Consider the following 18,739-nt stretch of genomic DNA (forward strand, 5'->3'; position numbering starts at 1 on the left):
GAAAAATCCTGATTCCAGCAGCATAGAATTAACTCTTCATTATATCAACACTTGTTACTTTTAGCTGTTACTTGAAACGGGAATTATTAGTGCAAATTCATATATATTTAGTACTTTAGGATAAATATGTAATTTTCTATTCCATATATTTTCACTGATATTGATGGTAGCTTTACAGAACAGGTAATAGTTCTACCCTTCCAACAATTACGGGTTTTCTTGTGAATATGGCGACGCAACGTGGTGTATCATCCGGCACCTCACCGTGATTCTAATGGATAAAAGATGCATGAAAGTAAAAAATCAGAAAAGTGTTGATCTTTCCTTGGGACTTTTCTTGATGTTTGGAAATCCTCCTCAGAAAAACAATTTAAACGAAGCTGGCATTGGGCTACAAACTGCCAGAAATTAGCAGAACTGCATCACCATGATTAAAGATTTCTGTGCCTAACTCTCCTGAAGAACTCATTTTACAGAAAGTTCAAGGTTCTGATCAAATTATTCCTTTACATTTATCAGGTAATTAAAATATATTTCAAATTCAAACAAATGCTTGTTGTCTTTTTTATGCGCCAGGCAGTAACATTTTAAATCTAATACAAAATACAAATAGAATGCAAAATACATTAAAAACGAACTCATATGAAGCATTACATCAATTCTCTTCACAAGAGAGCAAAAACACGACAATAATTATGCAAACCACATATTCTATTGATCAAAATATATAAAACTAAAATCAACTATAGTTTTGAAATCCAATTGCATGCAGTTTCTAATCACATACTTCTAATTATAAACATGGAGTTAAAGCCCGCAATTTTATACCTCGCTTTCTGTATTGAAAGGGTTTTCGAATAAACTTCATGACCTTATCTGTTTTTCGCCCAATGCTAAATGCTTGTTAATCATGGAAATCTTAGAATATCAAAGATTGGAATGAATGTGGTCGCATTGGTTCCATTGGTCAAATACTGCGCATCTAATAATAGAGGCTGCCTCATTTGCGTAGAGGTTGCAGCAAGCATCAAAACACAATTAATTTCCAACCCCTCAAGATATTTTACTTTTGCCAGTGCATGTGTTTGCCCTAATTCAGGGGCTGCACCATAGGGGTGTTTATCTACACCAAACTACCAGTCTGACAGAGTATTTCCATTTTCCTTTTTTAAAGTGGACCAATCCAAGTGGACTCGGGTTTCAAACAGTGGCGGACACTTGGGAGGGCGAGGGAGGGCGACCGCCCCCCCAATACTTTGGAGGACAATGGTCTTTTGTTCTAAAACAATGGTAAATGTGACGTCATCTTATTAAAACAATAGGCTTGCCCCCCCCCCCAATATTTGATCAAGTGTCCGCCCCTGGTTTCAAAGTCAGCTAGAATTGCCCTCTACTCTTTCTGGGGTCTGTGACCTCCGCGATGCTTGAATGGCAGTTTCGTCTTTCATTCGCTTAAAGAAAAAAGGGAACCTCTTGCGTAGCCGTGCCCTGGCGAAGAAGAACAGTTTATGCAAGAAGATAGATATCATGTATACGTAATTTGATATGACGATGACACTTGCTATTAGATACCCATCACCCTCTGTATCAGCCAGTTGCAATGTCGCAATCATCGACATAGAGAGCAAAATAAACGCTTCGCTTATGTTTGCCCAATTGCTTCTGTACGGTTGGCAGAAACAGTGCACGGCCAGAATGAAGTTGGACATGATTATATAGGCAACCTAGAAACGAAGAGAATCGATAGTAATGAGTCTGAAAAACATCATTGCCCCACAGCCACTGACCAGAGGATGGTTGTAGAAACAAAGTGAAATTAAGGAAGGTGGCCAAAAATTTGGAATCTTGAAGAAGTTAAAAGATTGTGTTATAGTCTTTTGGTTCTCCAAATAAACCATGCAAAAAAATGAAAAAAAATCAAAATAAAATTAAAAAAACCCTCTTTGTATTATGAATATGTCTGCAATAACTGCTTTGCAGTGTAAAATGTAGGCATTAACTCTTTGTTATCTATATATTTAAATTATGACACGCATTTATTATCAATCGATATAAGCATTTTACTTTACATCGATCCCTTAAAATATCTATAACTACAACAAACAACAAATTTCTAGAAAGGTTTTGAAAAAAACAGAGTTGCCAGGAGAGGAGATCAAGACTAGTTGAGTACCCCATTTCCTGACCACGCCCATTTTAGACCCATTAAAAATAAGAAAGGTTTTAAAGCAAGATTTTCTAGGCCGGAGAAAGGTTGCCATAGTAGCGCTGTCTAAGAAAATAAGAATATTTGATGAAACAGGTACAATGATTTGATTGCAAGACAAAAAATATATCAAAATGCGTTGCTTAGAACATTCATCGCTTACAAATCGTGCAACTGAACTTACATGCCCGTAGGCCAACGTATTTCTAAAATAAAGTGAAGCATTCATGACAATGGGGATTACGCCATAGGTTAGAGGGACAAGGCGATAACGAGGCTATGCTTATAAGACACAAAAGAGGCATATAAAGGTCATAAATAATTGGAAGTTTTCAAGACATAAATAATTGTATAATTGTTTAATCAAAAAAAGCAATGACCACACTTAAAAAGCAAAGGTTTATTAGGTCCTCACAAATCTAATGATTAGCACGCATAAAGGTATTTACCTGTCGCACTCCCTTTAAATTTATGAAAACAAAAACTGCTATGTAAGCAAATCTGCGACACAGATCAGCAGCCCACCACCACCGGTACTCGTCTCTGCAAGCAAAGATATAAATAAATGGATGGATAAAGATATACATTGCCTTCAGTAATATGATAGTGAGTGAGTTCCTCACCTAGAGGACCATGAAGCCTCTTAAGGCTGGTTTTCATACATCGTAATTCGTCGGCGATGATCCCCGACGCAGCTTCCCGATGGTCTATGACAGTCTGCGATGGTTTATGACATATGAAAACCGGGTCATCGGGAACCATCGGCGATCATCCCCGATCATCGCAAAAGTCAAAATGATTTGACTTTCCCGACGCTTCCCGACGAACAATAGTAAAGAGAACAATGGATCAGGAATGTTCTGTCAAAAGTGAGTTCATTTGAACTGAAGGGAGGGTAACTGTTTCGCGGAAAAACTGGAATGCTTTCGATAATACAGGAAACATTAAGGGGGCTATAATTCCTAGTTTGATTCCTAGTCTTAAGTTTGAGTTTCATCATTTTTTTAAGGTGAATCAGGGTGAATTTTCAGCTATGTCATGATCATTACATAATCCACTGAACAGAAATTTTCCCAAGAAAATTCTCCTTTATTATCTTCATTGTAACAATGGCTTCTTCTGAAGCAATATTTTCTGTTGGGTGCGCGGGGAAAGTTTCTTACTTTGTTGTAATGAATTTTCATTTGCAAAATATCCCGAAATTATTAATGTGTTGATCATTATCGTCAATGTGTTGATCATAGATCGATGATAGTATCAAAAGTTTACTACTGGCCTTTATCAGCAGCCATATTCCCAAACTTTCATCAAAATTATAGTTTTGGCGCTTCAATATTGTTTATAGCATCGGGGATCGTCCCCGACCATCGGGGATCATCCCCGACCATCAGGAATGCTGTGCATCGGGGATCATCGCCGACGGGTTACGATATATGAAAAGCAGGCTTTAAAATGAAAAAAGAGCTGAAAAATATGCGTGAAATACCTCAGGCCCTTTGTAAAGGCATCAATGACTTGGAGTGGGATGTTGATGACACCATAGCATATTAAGAGCACCGCAAGAGGCGGCAATACCACAAAAAATACAAGGACCACTACGGCTACTATTGTCATAACAAGGTGCAATCCCTCGTAACAGGTCACTGTACCGTCATAGAAGAACCTATTTTCCCCTGAAAAAGAAAAAATAACATTGAAAACAGAGAAAATGTTCCAATGGTGTCCACAAATCAATCTAAGAGTTCCTAAAACAGCCTAATTTCGCGTCAGTAGCGGCGCTACGTCCCCACCCCCTCCCCCCCAGTTCTCGGCAGGACCGATTTTGCATTTCGTCTGAATTCGATGAGCAAATGTTGGGGGGAGGTGTAATATTTTGGGATCGTACTTTTTGTGATGTAATCCTATGATTTTCAAACTGCCTTTACGTAACCAGAAGTTAGCCATGAGCGACCTCTTCAGGTAAAATTAGTGTTCCATGTTGGTAAAAGGGCGTTTTCTGGTGTAAAAAAGGGCGTGGCCTTCAAAGCTTTTGTTTTGTCCCCCTCCCCTCCCAGAGCCTAGTGGCTGGCGAGAAGAGCAAGCCAATCGAAAGACCGGCAAAACCCAGGATAGATAGGAAGGGGGGGGGGGGGGGGGGGGAGGGAAAACGTTTGAATATGAAACTAGCCACAAGTGTTAGTGGTCAAAATCCTTTGGCATAGAAGAGACTAGTTATCCCATACCTAATGAGATTGCTGCCCTTACTTACACATATCGAAAAGACTTCTTCAATACTGCATGCATCTGGCTCTAGCCTGACCAAAGGTAAATCTTTATAAATTGTAAATTTATCAAGTTTTACAAAAAACGATATCATACACAAAGAGGATCCGCAAATCAAACTAGCTTTTCATGCAGCTGATTTCTCTAAGCTGTTATTCTTTCAAAGACGTCTTCTCTCCGATTCAATTCAACCACATTTATAACGGAAATCAGAGTTGCTTGTACTGAGAATAAACTATATCAGGGTTTCTTCAAAACCATGAAGTAGGGGATTTTTTCATCTAGGTAAGCTATACAAGGAAATAAACAGGACGGGCAACCAGTTAACTAAACTGATACTTTTATCAGTGGCAACATAAATATTAGAACTTGGATAATAATAGTTCTATTATCTTACTTTTTCTGTAGAAAAAATTCCGTTTAGGTAAACGGAATCGTAAAAGGAAAAACCCGAAAAGAATGACTGAATTGAAACACTTATAAAGGCAGTTTAAAACATCTTCGATGGCTTATTATAAAAGGTTAAGGGATGAAGGATTTACAAGTGGTACATTGTTCTGTATAGATTGATTGTAGGATCATATTATGTCCCTGTTTAATCGTTTCAACCATTCTTTGGCGATTCGGCATGGCATACTTTGGCAGAAAAAATGTAAAAAAGGATGCAATACGAATGATTTGGTGTTATTGCTTAAGCTGTCATTTTCGAATTTACTTCTTTAAATAAACGCTACCTTTTGTCACGGGCTAAAATGGTGACATATATCCGAATGCTTGCTAAAAGTGATCAGTTGAACTTCCAATGTCTAGCGTTATCACTAGTTATCACTAGATACGAGACAGATAAGTATATTTTTCAAATAAATTACCTCCAATCTTTGTACAGCGGAAGAAAATGAGTGATGTTTCACTGAAGAAGCAATACGTTGCAATTAGGAGAATCCAGAATGCTTCAAACGGCGAGTCCCTGACGAAATTCAACAGGTAACATCGACTCATGATATACGTGAAAAGAAGGATAATCAAGATGGTAGCGGCAAAAATATACGTCAATGCAATGATTTCAAGTCTGTTCCAGTCACTGCCAAGGCATCCTGGAATGGGCAAACCAGAAGTTCCGCCAAGGGCAATGAGTGAGGCTGCACCGCGCACAAAGAAGCCCAAATTTCCACTGTTGGTAGTAAAAATGTACGGAAGCATTTGAATGTAGAAGACAGGCCCACGCAAGCTTGTTGAAAAAGATGGGTTTAGGTATACAACAATTACAGCAACTATTGCAACAGAAACGACTAAAAAGGCAAAACCTCCTTTCCCATTTACGACATTACTTTTTGAAGATTTCTTACAGCTACCGTCATATAAAGAAATGCATCTGGACTTGGGACAACTGCCACAGAGAGGACCAGCTCTGCCATCAGCGCATTGCGTGTCCGGATTTTTAAAATCAAATTGACAGCTCACTTGGGAATCCACTTTTGTGCACTTGCAATAATTGTCCGGGCAGTAGTGGCCCTTCAAGTCCCCATTGTCATCAGTGGCCCATATGCCGTTTTTCAGGTAGACTTTTGTGCCCTGGCAACTACGAAAACAAAACTGGGACAATCAATACAGGATACAAGAATACAGGAAAAGTCGATGAAGACAAAAGATAAAGGCTGGTGCTGAAAAAATGTGGAAGAAGACAGTGGAGCCTTGGTGAAAATTGAATCTCGTCAAACATGGCTGGTCAAACATGTACAGCAAGGTATATATTTGAAATCTCAGATGTTGCTGAAGTTGGTAAAGTTCCAATTATTTTACATGCCTTGAAAGTTACAAATAGCTGTGTCATTTGGTAGGAATGAAGAAGTTTAAAGGACTTTAATAGACTAGAAAAATAAAAAAACAAGAGCTTATGGTTACCTTTTTATGAATTTATTGTTATTGTCACATACACATATTTTTCCGTTGTATTTGAACCCAGCTCGACAGTTTGAAAGATTGAGTCTTAAGGTTGCCATGGTGACAAATGATGAGCGAGTATCAAAAAACTGTATTTCATGCAACAAGCTTTGGTTTGGCGGGTAATTCTCTCGATTGATTTCATAGTACAAAGCTATATCCTTTGACTTTCCAAAAGGGTCCAGTACGAAATATTTGTAAGGCAATTCAATTTCACTTCCAACTATATTTCCATATTTTGTTAGTGCAACAGGCTGAGCAAATGGGACACTGTACGTTTGACTATCAAGTTCATCAAAGCTTTGAAGGTTGAGATTGACAGTCTCTCCAGGAGCTAGCGATATCTACAAAACACAATAAATGATGCTTGTTTAAAACAAAACAACTGAATTGAATGCAATTCAAATAACAAAAGAAAAATCAGTTGCCACTAATAATTTGAATTTTAAAATACTTCAATTTGCTTTACATTATTTTTAGATAAATGACAAATTTTATATCATGGTAAGTTGAAGAAATACCTTGGTCATCGTACTTTTCTGGCATTCAGCCGAAAGATCCAGCACTAAGAAGGAGATGAATAGCTTCTAGGCAACAAACAATTCTGGTTCATAAAGATGGTGTTGCATGTCAACTTGTTTTTAGCGTCAGGGTTAAAGAACGAAAAAAATGTGCTAAACTTAATACCAACATGCGTCACCTAACTAATTTCTTTTTGAAAAGTTATAGCTGATCACAGGTCTAACATTACTGTTTCTATACATGTCTCTGTAGCCTAAAATAAATTCTAGCAATGACATTATACACTCCCCTAACAAAGTATTGCACCACCTTGTTCAAAATGGCGGCACTTTTTGTAAAATTTTCAGTCATACCAAACATTTGAATGCATGAATTGTATGAAATAGGTGTACTTGATAGCAAATTTTGGCGGGAAATTCTTGAAAATCTTGCTGACACCATAGAAAAAATTATTGCGTGAAATGTGCAAAATACACAGAAAAGTTTTGTTTGTAGAAATATAGAACATGCCTAAGGGAGAAAAAATGCCAAATGAGAGGTGAGTTGCTATAAAATATTTATGGTAAAGAGGACTTTAATTTTCGAAAATTGGTGAGCAAGTTAGAAGTAGCCACACAACAGCTGTGAGAATTTAAAAACATTTTTTTCGAGAGTGTTTCAGTAGCAAAGAAACTGAGCAGTGGGCGTGTAAAAAAATTTCTTTCACTTCACAGCGTTTACACTTAAGGACTTAAGGACAAATGAAACTCAAGGGTACGCAAGGTTTTTCAGCTCAAAATCTTTTCAGACAATTTAGAATGAGTGTCTTAAAAAGTTACCTGTGTAAAAGGAAACCAATTTAACACAATTTATTTCCAAACAAGAAGAATTCAAGTTTCTCGGTGGCGTCCATTTAGTCCAGATTTTCACATCATTGAAAATGTTTGGCTTTGTATCAAAAACATCAAAACTATGATTTAAATGGTTCTTGAAAACCAAAGAATTATTAATTAAAATAATTCTTCTGGCTTGACATGAAACTCCACAATAATACATTGCCTAATTATATCCAGCCATTTCAAGAAGGCTGAAAACAGTTTCAAAAGTTTGCGATTCCCGTCAAAATATTAAAATTTGAAACTGTTAAAGGACGTTTCTTACTTTTATATTTTAAAAAGTGCTCTAAAATAATTAAAGTTTTGATGTTGGTTGTTTCACTTCGGACCCACTCCAATTTGCCACTTAAAAACACAATCAATTTGTTACATAAATCAATTTACCTCTTTTGACTCTTCAAGTTCAAGCTTGTTAGTATCTGTGGCAATATCCACATCATACAGAGAATCATTGCTATAGCCAGTCAAAATACCATACATGTCATTCACAAAGTTTTCCCTGTACACAAACTTGGTGTTCCACTTGAGAGCCTTTGAGTAACTATTATGTGGAGGATCCTCAGACCACAGACAGGCTGATAAGGAATTTATGAAGATTGCTGCACCTTTCACTTCGGCACTATTTTTAATGAACTCGATTCTGGTCTAAAAAATAAAACAACTTTTTTTCAAAAAAAAAGATCATTGCAAGAAAGGGTACAATTTGAACTAAGTGGAACTCACACTGTACCTCCACTTAGGATAGCCATTTTGGGTTGCCATACCATTCCTACAGATTATGTAATGATTTTCTATAGGCATATCAGACCTTGAATTTCTATCTGAAGATTTTTGTCTTTTTTAATAAACAAATTGCAAAACATGTCAGTTTCTGATAAGAACCAGATATCATATCTGCAGCTGTACTGAAATGATAAGGTCAAGAAGTATGGCGCCTTGTGAGGAAATTAAATTTTTTCTATTATGTCACAAAATGTTTCCACTCTATTGTGCAATTATAAAAGTTTAATTGAAGCCTTACTATGTTAACATACCTTGGCTTTCCCATGGATGTTATAGCTGTTAGAGTAACAATATACCTTAACTTGCCTTTGTGTATGAAACAACAAAACATAATTTCCATTTCTGACTTGGATAACTACAGTATTATTTAACATTTTTTTGACAAATTTTATAATCAAAACCTTTCAGCTATTAAAAAAAATTCTGAAACTTACATCCCATTGAGAGTATGGCAAATTTCTTTCGCTATATTGGAGGAAGCAGAAAGGATTGAAAACATATGTCAGTGCTGGCATCCCAACTGCAAAGACGGCCAATGCACCACCCTTTGTACCAGCATGGTTTCCATCATATTTTAAATGGGACCTTGGATACATAATCAGATGGCTTGTATCTGCCAGCGTCATTGCACCACCACTAGATGGTGCAACATTATCTGCGAAAATCAAGATGCCATTTACGTTTATATCTGAGTTTGAGGCATACAATCCACAACCACCTCTGTTAGCTTTAACCGTATTATGGCCAGTAAATGTAATGTCTATTTTGTGAGTTAAAATTATACCACCATATTGAGACCTGCTTGAACTATCATTTTTTGATGTTGAAATTTCATTTTGGGAAAATGTTGTATTGACAATGTGAACTGCACTTGTAAAGTACCTCTGTCGTGATCCAAGTATAAAATGAGCAGCAGCACCAGTTACAGCTAAATTTGAATTGATTTCAGAGTTCTTAATTGTTAGCAAGTGAGAAACATTCCTCTGTTGGTGCAAATTATTTAGCAAATACTTGATAGCCCCAGCAAATCTAGCTTCATTCCCTATAAATGAGCAATTGTTTATTGTTAATTGATGTTCAATTGAAAAATCCCAATTTGCAAATAATATTGCCCCAGATGACGATTTTGCAACATTTTTTATAAAGGTGCTGCTCTCCAAAGCAACTGTGTTGCTGCCAGCAAAGCCTTCTGCAAGAATTGCTATTGCCCCACCAGAATATGCACCATTCTTATAAAAATTTGAATCACTTATTAAAACCGACTTTTTCGAACAGTTTTTCATGAACAGTAACAAAACTCCACCACCGATCCTTGGGAACGCGGTGTCCCCTAAAGTGTGTGCAATAAATGGCATCAGCAAATTCTCTGCTGCCTTGTTATGTCTAAATTCACAATTTTTTATTGATACAGATTTTTCATACTTTGACCGAAATATGAGTGCCAAAGCCCCACCATTTGAGGTATTCGACATTGGAAACCCAAATGTTAGGTTATTGCGCTGCTTTTCAAAATTTGCAGTTCCATAGTTTTGAATAAATCTTGATCTAATTAAAGTAACTGGTGTTTCCAGTAGATTTACACCAGAACAGTTATTATTGTAAAATTCACAGTTGTCAATCTCGAGCCAAGGTATTGTAAAAACAACTAAAACTGCTGGATAATTACTCCCAAACTTAGTAAAAATGATATCCTCTATTGTCAAACCGTAAGTGATACAAGGATTGTAATCATTCGTTTCATTGCAGCCGACCCAAATAACAGCATTTGGATTTTTAGCAACGATTGTGGTTCCTGGCCTAGATGCCGACTTTATTGTCATTCGTCGAAGTGAAGGAACTGGTTTGTTAATAAAGACAGGATCGGACCAAATAAAAACATCTTCAATGAAACTGAATGTGATATTCTCAGTTGCATTGCTAAGTATATTGGTCGCAAGGAAGTAGGCATAATGAAAGCTTTGACAAGGTTTTGTAGTCTTGCCGCAGACGCATTCTGAGCTGTCATTACCGTACGTGGCAATAAATATCGTCACGCTGACTGAAGCGTTCCAAGAATGATGACAGTCTTGATTTTCTGATTCTTCCGAGATTGCCATGTTTCCTAGAAGCCATTCCTCTTCATTTATGTTCGAATGAGCCGTGCCTAACAAGATTGACAACAAAGTTGTGACAAGCGTTAATCCGTTTATCAAAGCCATTTTTAGCTTTACTTGACTCTTTTCATTCCCGTTTTGAGCGGATATCCATGAGGCCAGTTCTCGTTTTTTACTTACATAATCTTTCCAAAACGCACTCTATTCTTTCTGGTGATATCAGGTCAAAGTACGATTATTATTATCCAAAATGTTTCGATGTAACTTACGAAACAAATACATATTGACAATGGATAAGACTTGCGAAACATGTGACTTAACATTTGACCTCTCTCTATTCCATTTTGCACGAGCGATGTAGGAAAACTAGGGCCCTAGTGATTTTCCATTGTTACAAACAATTTAGGTCATTGACAGCCAACAAAGGCTTGCTCATACAGGTAATTTCCTACGCCACCGGGGGGACAGGGTGAACATGGCCCCCCACTTTGTGCCAAGCAAATAGTTTTGAAACTGTATCAAAAGGGAAAAGAAGCCTTGGCCTCCAACTTTTGCTAGCCTTGGTCCCCCCATTTTCAAATTCGTGGCTTGAGCCCTGAATATATTGATTTATATCCCCATTAAACCCATTCAAAACATTGGAAAATCCGATATTCAAAACCGACGATCCTGTACGTTATCCAGAAAAAACCCCGTAACCTCTGTGGTCAATATGGCCAAACAACCCATACCCGTAAGCAGAAAAATAGATAGCAAGACAAGCTTGTTTCATCATCATTCGGTGACTGTTTCATTTTAAGAAATTTCGTCGTTACTCTTCTCCAGTAGTCACGATCTTCAGCCCCTCTTATGCACTGCTCAAAGTTTAACTTTGTCCGTTCCATGATGTTCTTCATCCACGATTTAGGGGGACGTCCCCTTGGTCTTTTCGCACATACTTTTCCTTCTAGCAATGATTTTTGCATTTTGTCTTTTCTTATTAAATGTCCAAAATACTGCGTCTTTCTCATTTTTATGTTCTTTTCTAGTGACAGACCTTTTTCATTTACACAAGCTTGTTTAAAGATAATAGAAACAAAAAAAGATCTTAGAGTTCAATTGCTGTTGTTGGAAGTATCGAAAGACTGTTGGGGAGAGGTGAAGTCTTTGTGATTTATTAGAGTTGGAGGAAGTTTTTCCAAAAGTTTCTCAGCTATTGTTAAAAAAATCTTTATTGAAATTGTTTTCTACTTTTTAGGGGCTTTGGACAAGTTTATATTGATATTTAGACATACGTTGGCAGAATTTTTTTAGATTAATTTATGAGTTTTTTATAGCTGACCAAACTTTTTTGAAATAAGATTTGAATTTGCCAAAATTAACCGACAAAAATTTTTCGGTTTGGTGACACTGTGACGCAACTTTGACGTCACAGTGTATTTCGTTAGTCTCGCCTCAAACCGATTCGAACGACGGCGATTCGCAAATTGAACACTGCAAGTGATGGTACACTCAGTTCTGTTCCACCGGCTTTTAGTTTGAGCATTTCAGATATCAATTCTGAAGCCTTTAGTTGTTCATCGTTTCTGGAAAACAACTGAAGTGTCAATTTCGATTAATTATACGCGAGGGAAGCGCTGGAACAGGAAGTCGTAGCTTTGTGGGCCTACACAGGTGATCAAAACAAAGTCGTGACACAGCATGGGCACATTCCGACCCGCAAACTTAGAATGATTGTAAACATTTAATATTTTTCGACCCTAAAAAGCTCCTGCTGTAGATTTAGATGCAGTTATCAACGCGTGACCATGACTCCTTCACGATTCGGTGGAAGATATACGAAATTCATGGCGAACGAGAGCCGCACACTGTGACGTCAGAATGTCACAAAACTGATTCGGCTTTTGTCATTTTTTTCTCGGAAAGGTGTAACTTTAAAGCCTTACAACTTCTAAACTAATTGGAATTTTGCAAAAACAACGACTTTGCCATAATATACGCACAAGATGCTAACTTTTTAGTCAATAAAAATTTTTTTTTGTTTGGCTGGAGAGGCCCTTTAAAGTTAATGTGGTTTACGTTTAGATATAATTTAAGTAAGATAGAGTTTATCAACAAAAAGAGAACAGTTATTTTTCTGGGGGGGGGGTTTTCTTGGCAGTTTTACAAGAGCGATCCATTCCATCTATCCCTGATTCCTGGAAATGATAATAAAGAGAATTCCTATATTTCCTGTATATTTCCAACGCATTTTGCTCAACGCATTCCTAGGGTATTTTGGCTCTAGTGGGACCCAAGCTTTATAAAACGAAAATGAGTGTCTAAAACGCTACGAAATATTAAGAACCCAAGCCGCTGCGACACTGGTCTTTCTGACTTGTTTTACTTAGCATTTTCCACGAAAACCAGACATGATGAGAGATAGTAAAACAAAAAATTACAAGTCGCGTGTTTTTGTAGCCCCTTCAAAAGAGGGGATAGCCAGAATCCGAGAAGCCAGTCAGAATCAAATTCTTATTGTCGACATTCATTTCCATGAAAAAAAGCTTAGCTGGCACAATATAAAACTGAGGGACTATTTATGCGCCTTTATTCCGCTTTCTTGTTGATGATAGCACGCAGCTACTATAACAAAAATCTTGGATCCAAAGATTTTTGGAAAAGTCAGCGAGTTTCGTCGCAAAGACTGGTCGATACATTGTAGACAGAGCCGTCGACATTTTCCGTCACTTCAACGTTTTTTACGTCTTGAAGGATTGCATTCGAGGTAGGCTATATTCATACAACATACATACAAATATATTGATTTAATGTTGTAAGCGCCGTTGCGCTTTATTATTTTAATCAAATATCATTATAATAATATATTTTCAATCTAAAAAATTAAGTTCAAGTTGCTTTTCTTATTAATGCTGGTCAGGGCTGTTTTCAATTCCATCCTTCTCTAGGGTCAAGATAAATTAGTGACAAAATCTATAATGCCTGCCAAAAGTACTTGGAACAACCACCAATATACGCTGCATTTGATATCTTCCATTCCTTTCATGAAAAAAATTGCTACTTCCGCCCCCTTCCCCCTAAAACAATGTTGATGATTTAGAGAAATATCATTAAAGAAGTGCAAAAGAAAGTGCTTCCTACAATCCTAACCCGTTTGATAGTAAACCAACATTGTTCTGTAGGGGAGAGGGGGATGATTGGTTTTGACCTTGGAAATTGTCGGTGTTCCAAGACTTTTGGCAGGCATTGTACGTATGGAATATACTGCTTTGGCCCTAGGCGCAACGATTTCTGATATAAAACTCATTATCTTTGCCAAAGTTGTAAATCGAGAACCCTTTTTCAAATTTGACAATAATAATCAGATTTCCGCTTGGAAATTCTAGCGCGCTGCAGTTCGTGTGTGAGTGGTTTTTTTGCTGTTAGGCTAATGTCAATGCCAGGGCGCCCCATCTGACTTTTTTAAAGGGGCCCCAAGGCTTGTATAGGGCGCCGATAAACTCAAAAATTTGATATGACCGACTTGTCTGATTATTAGGTCTCTAGAGGGTCAGCAAAGACAAAGAAGACGCCATAAAATTCAAAACTCTTTCTTCCGCTTTTTCTGTATGCTCATGGCTGGTCTGTCTTCCGCACTGGGTCCACGAAAGTGAATATTTATGATATGATTTGAGAATTTTGGCGTACTTTGTTATTTGACCATATTTTTTCATATTTTGAAGTATTTCGCAGTATTTCGCAGAATTTCGTTTCTTTGATTATAATAAGCCATTGCACATTGATACCGCAACGTGACCTAATTTCATTTCGTTCTTTTTTAATTTTGATATTTTTAGCAATATTTTGAAAAATAACATTTTACTCTATATATTATCTGGGGGTCTCAGCAGCTTTGCTCTGGTCCCAGTTCCTATTTTGAGCTCTTGCTACGGCCAAACACATAATGTACAAAAATAAATCACAACAATTTGTAAATAGGGCAAATTTTTCACGGCGAGTTTGGCGTGGAAACCAGAGAACGGCTTTTCAGTCGGGCGGCTTTTCGCTTTTCTAGGAAATCAGGCAGCCATTTCAAGAACTCATGGGGCTTTTCTATAAAATCAGGGCACGTTTCTAAGAATTCACGCGGTTACTCATGAAAACTTTCAAAACGCCCGGCCTCGAAAACAGTGCGAAATGTATATTTAATTCGACATTATTCAAACTGTTCTGTCCCTTTTTTCTAAAACTGATCATTTTAATAACAGAATAAACCAGGAATAATCGTTGACAAATCATTGGCAAATTATTGAGAAGTGTGAGCCGAGTAGAATTCAGGAATAACCAGTGCTCTAGCCTACAGAACCATCACCTTCCCCATAATCTTTTTATTTCTTGCAAGTGCTTCCATAACAAATGCATTGAATGGCCTTGTTACATACTCCAGATTTTGTATGGTTGTTTCCGATACTTCTTGGAACAATAATATTTCAAGTAACTTCTGGGCTATTTTCTCAAAAGACAAAAGTATTTTTGCGATGAAGGTGCGAGACATGTGTGGAGCGATATGACAACCCTGTACAATTACACAACAAATTCTTAACTTCGTAGTGTTACATGTTCAGTTACTATTTTAATTATACTCAAATTACCTCATTTAATGCTTGAAACTTGTTTATCAACTTAATTTATGTGACAATTTTGCATTCGAATTTTTTCTATCAAAGGATACCCCACTTGGGGGCATGATTAATATTTTTCTACATGATGGCGGGGATGCCGACGACGACATTTTAAGAAATGGACATATCAAAATTATTTAACAATATTGAGGTTGGCAAAAATTAGGTGTTGTTATAAAAAAGTATTTCATACTTAAATCTTGCGTATTCATTCCCAGGATATCGGATACGATACAATTCTTCACCATGCAGCACGATCCTCGAATTCAAAGATGTTTTTGTGACAAGAAAGCCTTGTGTAAAAAATATTTTCTAATGTGATATATGAGAAATCATCCATCCTCATTTTCTTGCGTATAGGAAACTAGACAACCTGATATGAAAATTTGAGTTGCTTTTAAGCGGGAACTCCCTGAAATACCTTATCTAATGGTATGCTATATCATACAGTTGTTTCTTATAGGGTAAGATAGACAATGAAAAAGGCGGGAAAAGCTTTCAATTACCTTGGAAAGGGCTGTTCAGCTGGAAAAATGGCCGTAGGGCATGAGAAGGAATCAACCTTGAAAAAGCAGGACCAGGTTTCTGAAAAAGAAGTCCAAGAAATTCTTGATCACCTAAACAACTTTTCTGAGGCCAAAAACAACTTTCTGCGCATTATGCCTGTGTGGAAGAAATCTAGAGAGGAAACGATATCTCAGCTCTACCAAATTGCCAATGAATGTGATGATCTACATAAAGGCTGCAACATTGCCAATGTGACTGGATCTAGTGTCGGTGCAGCTGGAGGACTCATGGCTTTAGGGGGAATTTTATTGTCCCCATTCACATTTGGGGCATCTCTTGGCCTCACAGTTGCTGGAGCTGCTACAGGAGTCGCAGGAGCTGCAACGAATATTACCACATCAATTGTAGAATCATCCAAAATGAAGGGTTAGCTATCTTTGTTTGTATAGATTATATCTGCTTTCAAGTACTCTATTCGATTCAAATGTCCTAGACGGGTTGTGAATCACGAAGCATGTCACCAAAAGGAAAACGACGATTTTATTTTTTATTTTTGACAAATTTGAATGTGTCCATCTTTCACCTTTCACCCATTTTTAATCAGCACAGTATACTTATCATTTTTAAGGGTATGGTTCATAGGTAGCTGTATCAAGGGCGTGGCACACTTAGGGTATGGTCAGAGCGTTGCCCAGATTCGCACCCCTCAGATAAAATCCTGGATCCGCCATTGCAGAATTCTAGCTTTCAGACCACCCTTTCTTAAGGCCGGGTTACACGATCACTTTTTACCATCACTTTTTTCGATATTGGACCAACGTGCTGAAAAGTGATCGTGTAACATACTGAAATTGTCCATTTTCGCTGCAGAATTTAATGCGCTTATCTGCTGTTAATCCTCTATCATAGGAAATTTTACTCTGAACGAAAGCAGAGTAAAATCGAGTTCATCACTTTTTTTCAAAGGCGCCGACAAATTCTTACGTCACATGATGTTTTGATGAGAAGGGAACGGCCTAGAGTTTCGAGAAAAGAATAAAAAGACGCGAATTGTGCTCAGAAGCATAATTATTAGGAGAAAACGAAAATGAATAATGATTTGGAGTAAATCGAGGAGCAGCCAATTACAGAAAAATAAATGCAGTTTAATAAAATACACTCATTTTTTATAAGAAACCATCCTCGACAGGGAGTACCCCAGTTCGAAAGGTTCACAAAATTTTAGAGCTCAAGAGTTTTCAGCATACTTCTGTGTTATTCTCAAAAAACAAGAGCCTCGATACTTTAAATTTGGTTTCCTAATTACTGTGTAGTTTTATTCTTTTTTTAAGTTTGTAGTGTAAGTAAGTTTAGTCAAAATTAGCAATCGAAAATCAAGAAATTTTTGATTTTTGCTTATTCTCAATCTATATCAGTTTTGCAGTTTCTTGCTCGAGTATTGGATTTTCTTAACCTTTTCTCATTTTCGAGTACTGGCTTTTATAGACGGTTTCTTATAAAAAATGAGTATATTTTATTAAACTGCATTTATTTTTCTGTAATTGGCTGCTCCTCAATTTACGCCAAATCATTATTCATTTTCGTTTTCTCCTAATAATTATGCTTCTGAGCGCAATTCGCGCAAAACATCATGTGACGTAAGAATTTGTCGGCGCCTTTGAAAAAAAGTGATGAACTCGATTTTACTCTGCTTTCGTTCAGAGTAAAATTTCCAATGATAGAGGATTAACAGCAGATAAGCGCATTAAATTCTGCAGCGAAAATGGACAATTTTAGTATGTTACACGATCACTTTTCAGCATGTTGGTCCAATATCGAAAAAAGTGATGGTAAAAAGTGATCGTGTAACCCGGCCTTTAGAGTTTTTCAAAAGTCACATGATATATGTCAGAGTTTTTCAGAACTCACAGGGGGAAATTTAATAATCAAAACCCGAAATTCTATCAAAAAATTGGCCAAACCCACAACTCGTGAGATGCCAAAGCCCCCCCCACCCCCCTCCATCGTTAATTCCAAGCAACATCAGAAAGTGTATGACATTATCCATCTTTTTCCCTTTTTCAGATAAATGCCAGGCAGCACAAGAATATTTGGACAAGGACAAGAGTAAAACAGAAGAGCTTGGTGCGATTGTAGAAATTCTGATAGGCTATGTTGAGAAATTGGAGTTGTTGCAAGCCAAACTTGAAAAGATTGTAAAATTGGAGGGCATTTCAGTTGGTCTTGATGGCACAATTCTTGTTGCCAACACGGCATCATCAGCCTGTGGCATTGCAAAAAGTGTCCAAGCCCTGCAGCTAATAAAGTCTTTCACTGCTGCGGAGATATCAGTTCTGAAAGAATGCCCTAAGATGTTGAAAGGCCTGAAGGCATTTAAAGATACATCATTGGTCGCTGGTAAGGTGGCAACGTTCTTCGCTGTTGTCGGTTTGGGGATTTCTATTTACGAAATAGTGACAACCTCCCAGGATATTCACGAAGGATCGAAATCGGAGGCAGCAACAAGGTTGCGGGAAAATGCCGAGAACTTGAAAACACAAATGAATTCATTGTGTGAAGTAGAGAAAAGCCTGCGAGGTGACTAAAACTACGAGAAAAAAAGAGTTTATATGGCAGAAGTTATATGCCAGTTTAACAGATTAGTTATTATAGCTCATTAAATCATAGTTCAGAACTTTCTACAATAAATGTTTGTTTGAATAACATGAATTTTATTTTGTACTTATCAATTTGTATAACTGCAAAGTTCCACTTTCTAATTTTTTTCTTAGACTTCTCGCGTCTTTCCCGCGCATACCGTGTATCTTCTGCATAATCTTCATCTGTCTCTACCCGCGAAATCCAGCACTCCCGTGCTTTTGGTAACCATTTTCACTTATTTCAAAATCAAGATAAATTAGGGCTAAAAGT

At 37.2% G+C, this 18,739-nt stretch overlaps 2 protein-coding genes across 2 annotated transcripts; one reads left to right on the top strand and one right to left on the bottom strand.

Annotated features, from left to right (window-relative positions):
- Positions 1-487: 487 nt before the first annotated feature.
- On the bottom strand, positions 488-11,689 carry LOC135694364 (uncharacterized). The gene is made up of 7 exons (XM_065213060.2): positions 9,024-11,689; positions 8,191-8,451; positions 6,371-6,753; positions 5,338-6,047; positions 3,693-3,879; positions 2,656-2,749; positions 488-1,724 (listed from the first exon to the last, which is right to left on the bottom strand). Exons 1-7 carry the CDS (start codon positions 10,785-10,787, stop codon positions 1,374-1,376), a joined length of 3,750 nt encoding a protein of 1,249 aa, XP_065069132.2. The 5' UTR covers positions 10,788-11,689; the 3' UTR covers positions 488-1,373.
- A 1,463-nt stretch (positions 11,690-13,152) lies between these two features.
- On the top strand, positions 13,153-18,588 carry LOC135694366 (apolipoprotein L3). The gene is made up of 3 exons (XM_089109871.1): positions 13,153-13,428; positions 15,786-16,255; positions 17,894-18,588. Exons 2-3 carry the CDS (start codon positions 15,799-15,801, stop codon positions 18,412-18,414), a joined length of 978 nt encoding a protein of 325 aa, XP_088965997.1. The 5' UTR covers positions 13,153-13,428; positions 15,786-15,798; the 3' UTR covers positions 18,415-18,588.
- Positions 18,589-18,739: the final 151 nt, after the last annotated feature.

The sequence above is a fragment of the Rhopilema esculentum genome, chromosome 8, assembly GCF_057945365.1.
Source record: "Rhopilema esculentum isolate cy_ngs chromosome 8, ASM5794536v1, whole genome shotgun sequence".
In the NCBI taxonomy this organism is placed as follows: Eukaryota; Metazoa; Cnidaria; class Scyphozoa; order Rhizostomeae; family Rhizostomatidae; genus Rhopilema; species Rhopilema esculentum.

What these genes read in the sequence shown, in the direction of transcription:
- LOC135694364 (XM_065213060.2), bottom strand. Translation starts at nt 10,787, where the DNA reads ATGGCTTTGATAAACGGATTAACGCTTGTCACAACTTTGTTGTCAATC. An exon ending in CCGCTGTACAAAGATTGGAG is followed by an intron (nt 3,880 to 5,337) that starts GTAATTTATTTG and finishes TTTCTTTTTCAG; the next exon opens with GGGAAAATAGGTTCTTCTAT. An exon ending in ATTTAAAGGGAGTGCGACAG is followed by an intron (nt 1,725 to 2,655) that starts GTAAATACCTTT and finishes CTTCGTTTCTAG; the next exon opens with GTTGCCTATATAATCATGTC.
- LOC135694366 (XM_089109871.1), top strand. Translation starts at nt 15,799, where the DNA reads ATGAAAAAGGCGGGAAAAGCTTTCAATTACCTTGGAAAGGGCTGTTCA. An exon ending in AGAATCATCCAAAATGAAGG is followed by an intron (nt 16,256 to 17,893) that starts GTTAGCTATCTT and finishes TCCCTTTTTCAG; the next exon opens with ATAAATGCCAGGCAGCACAA.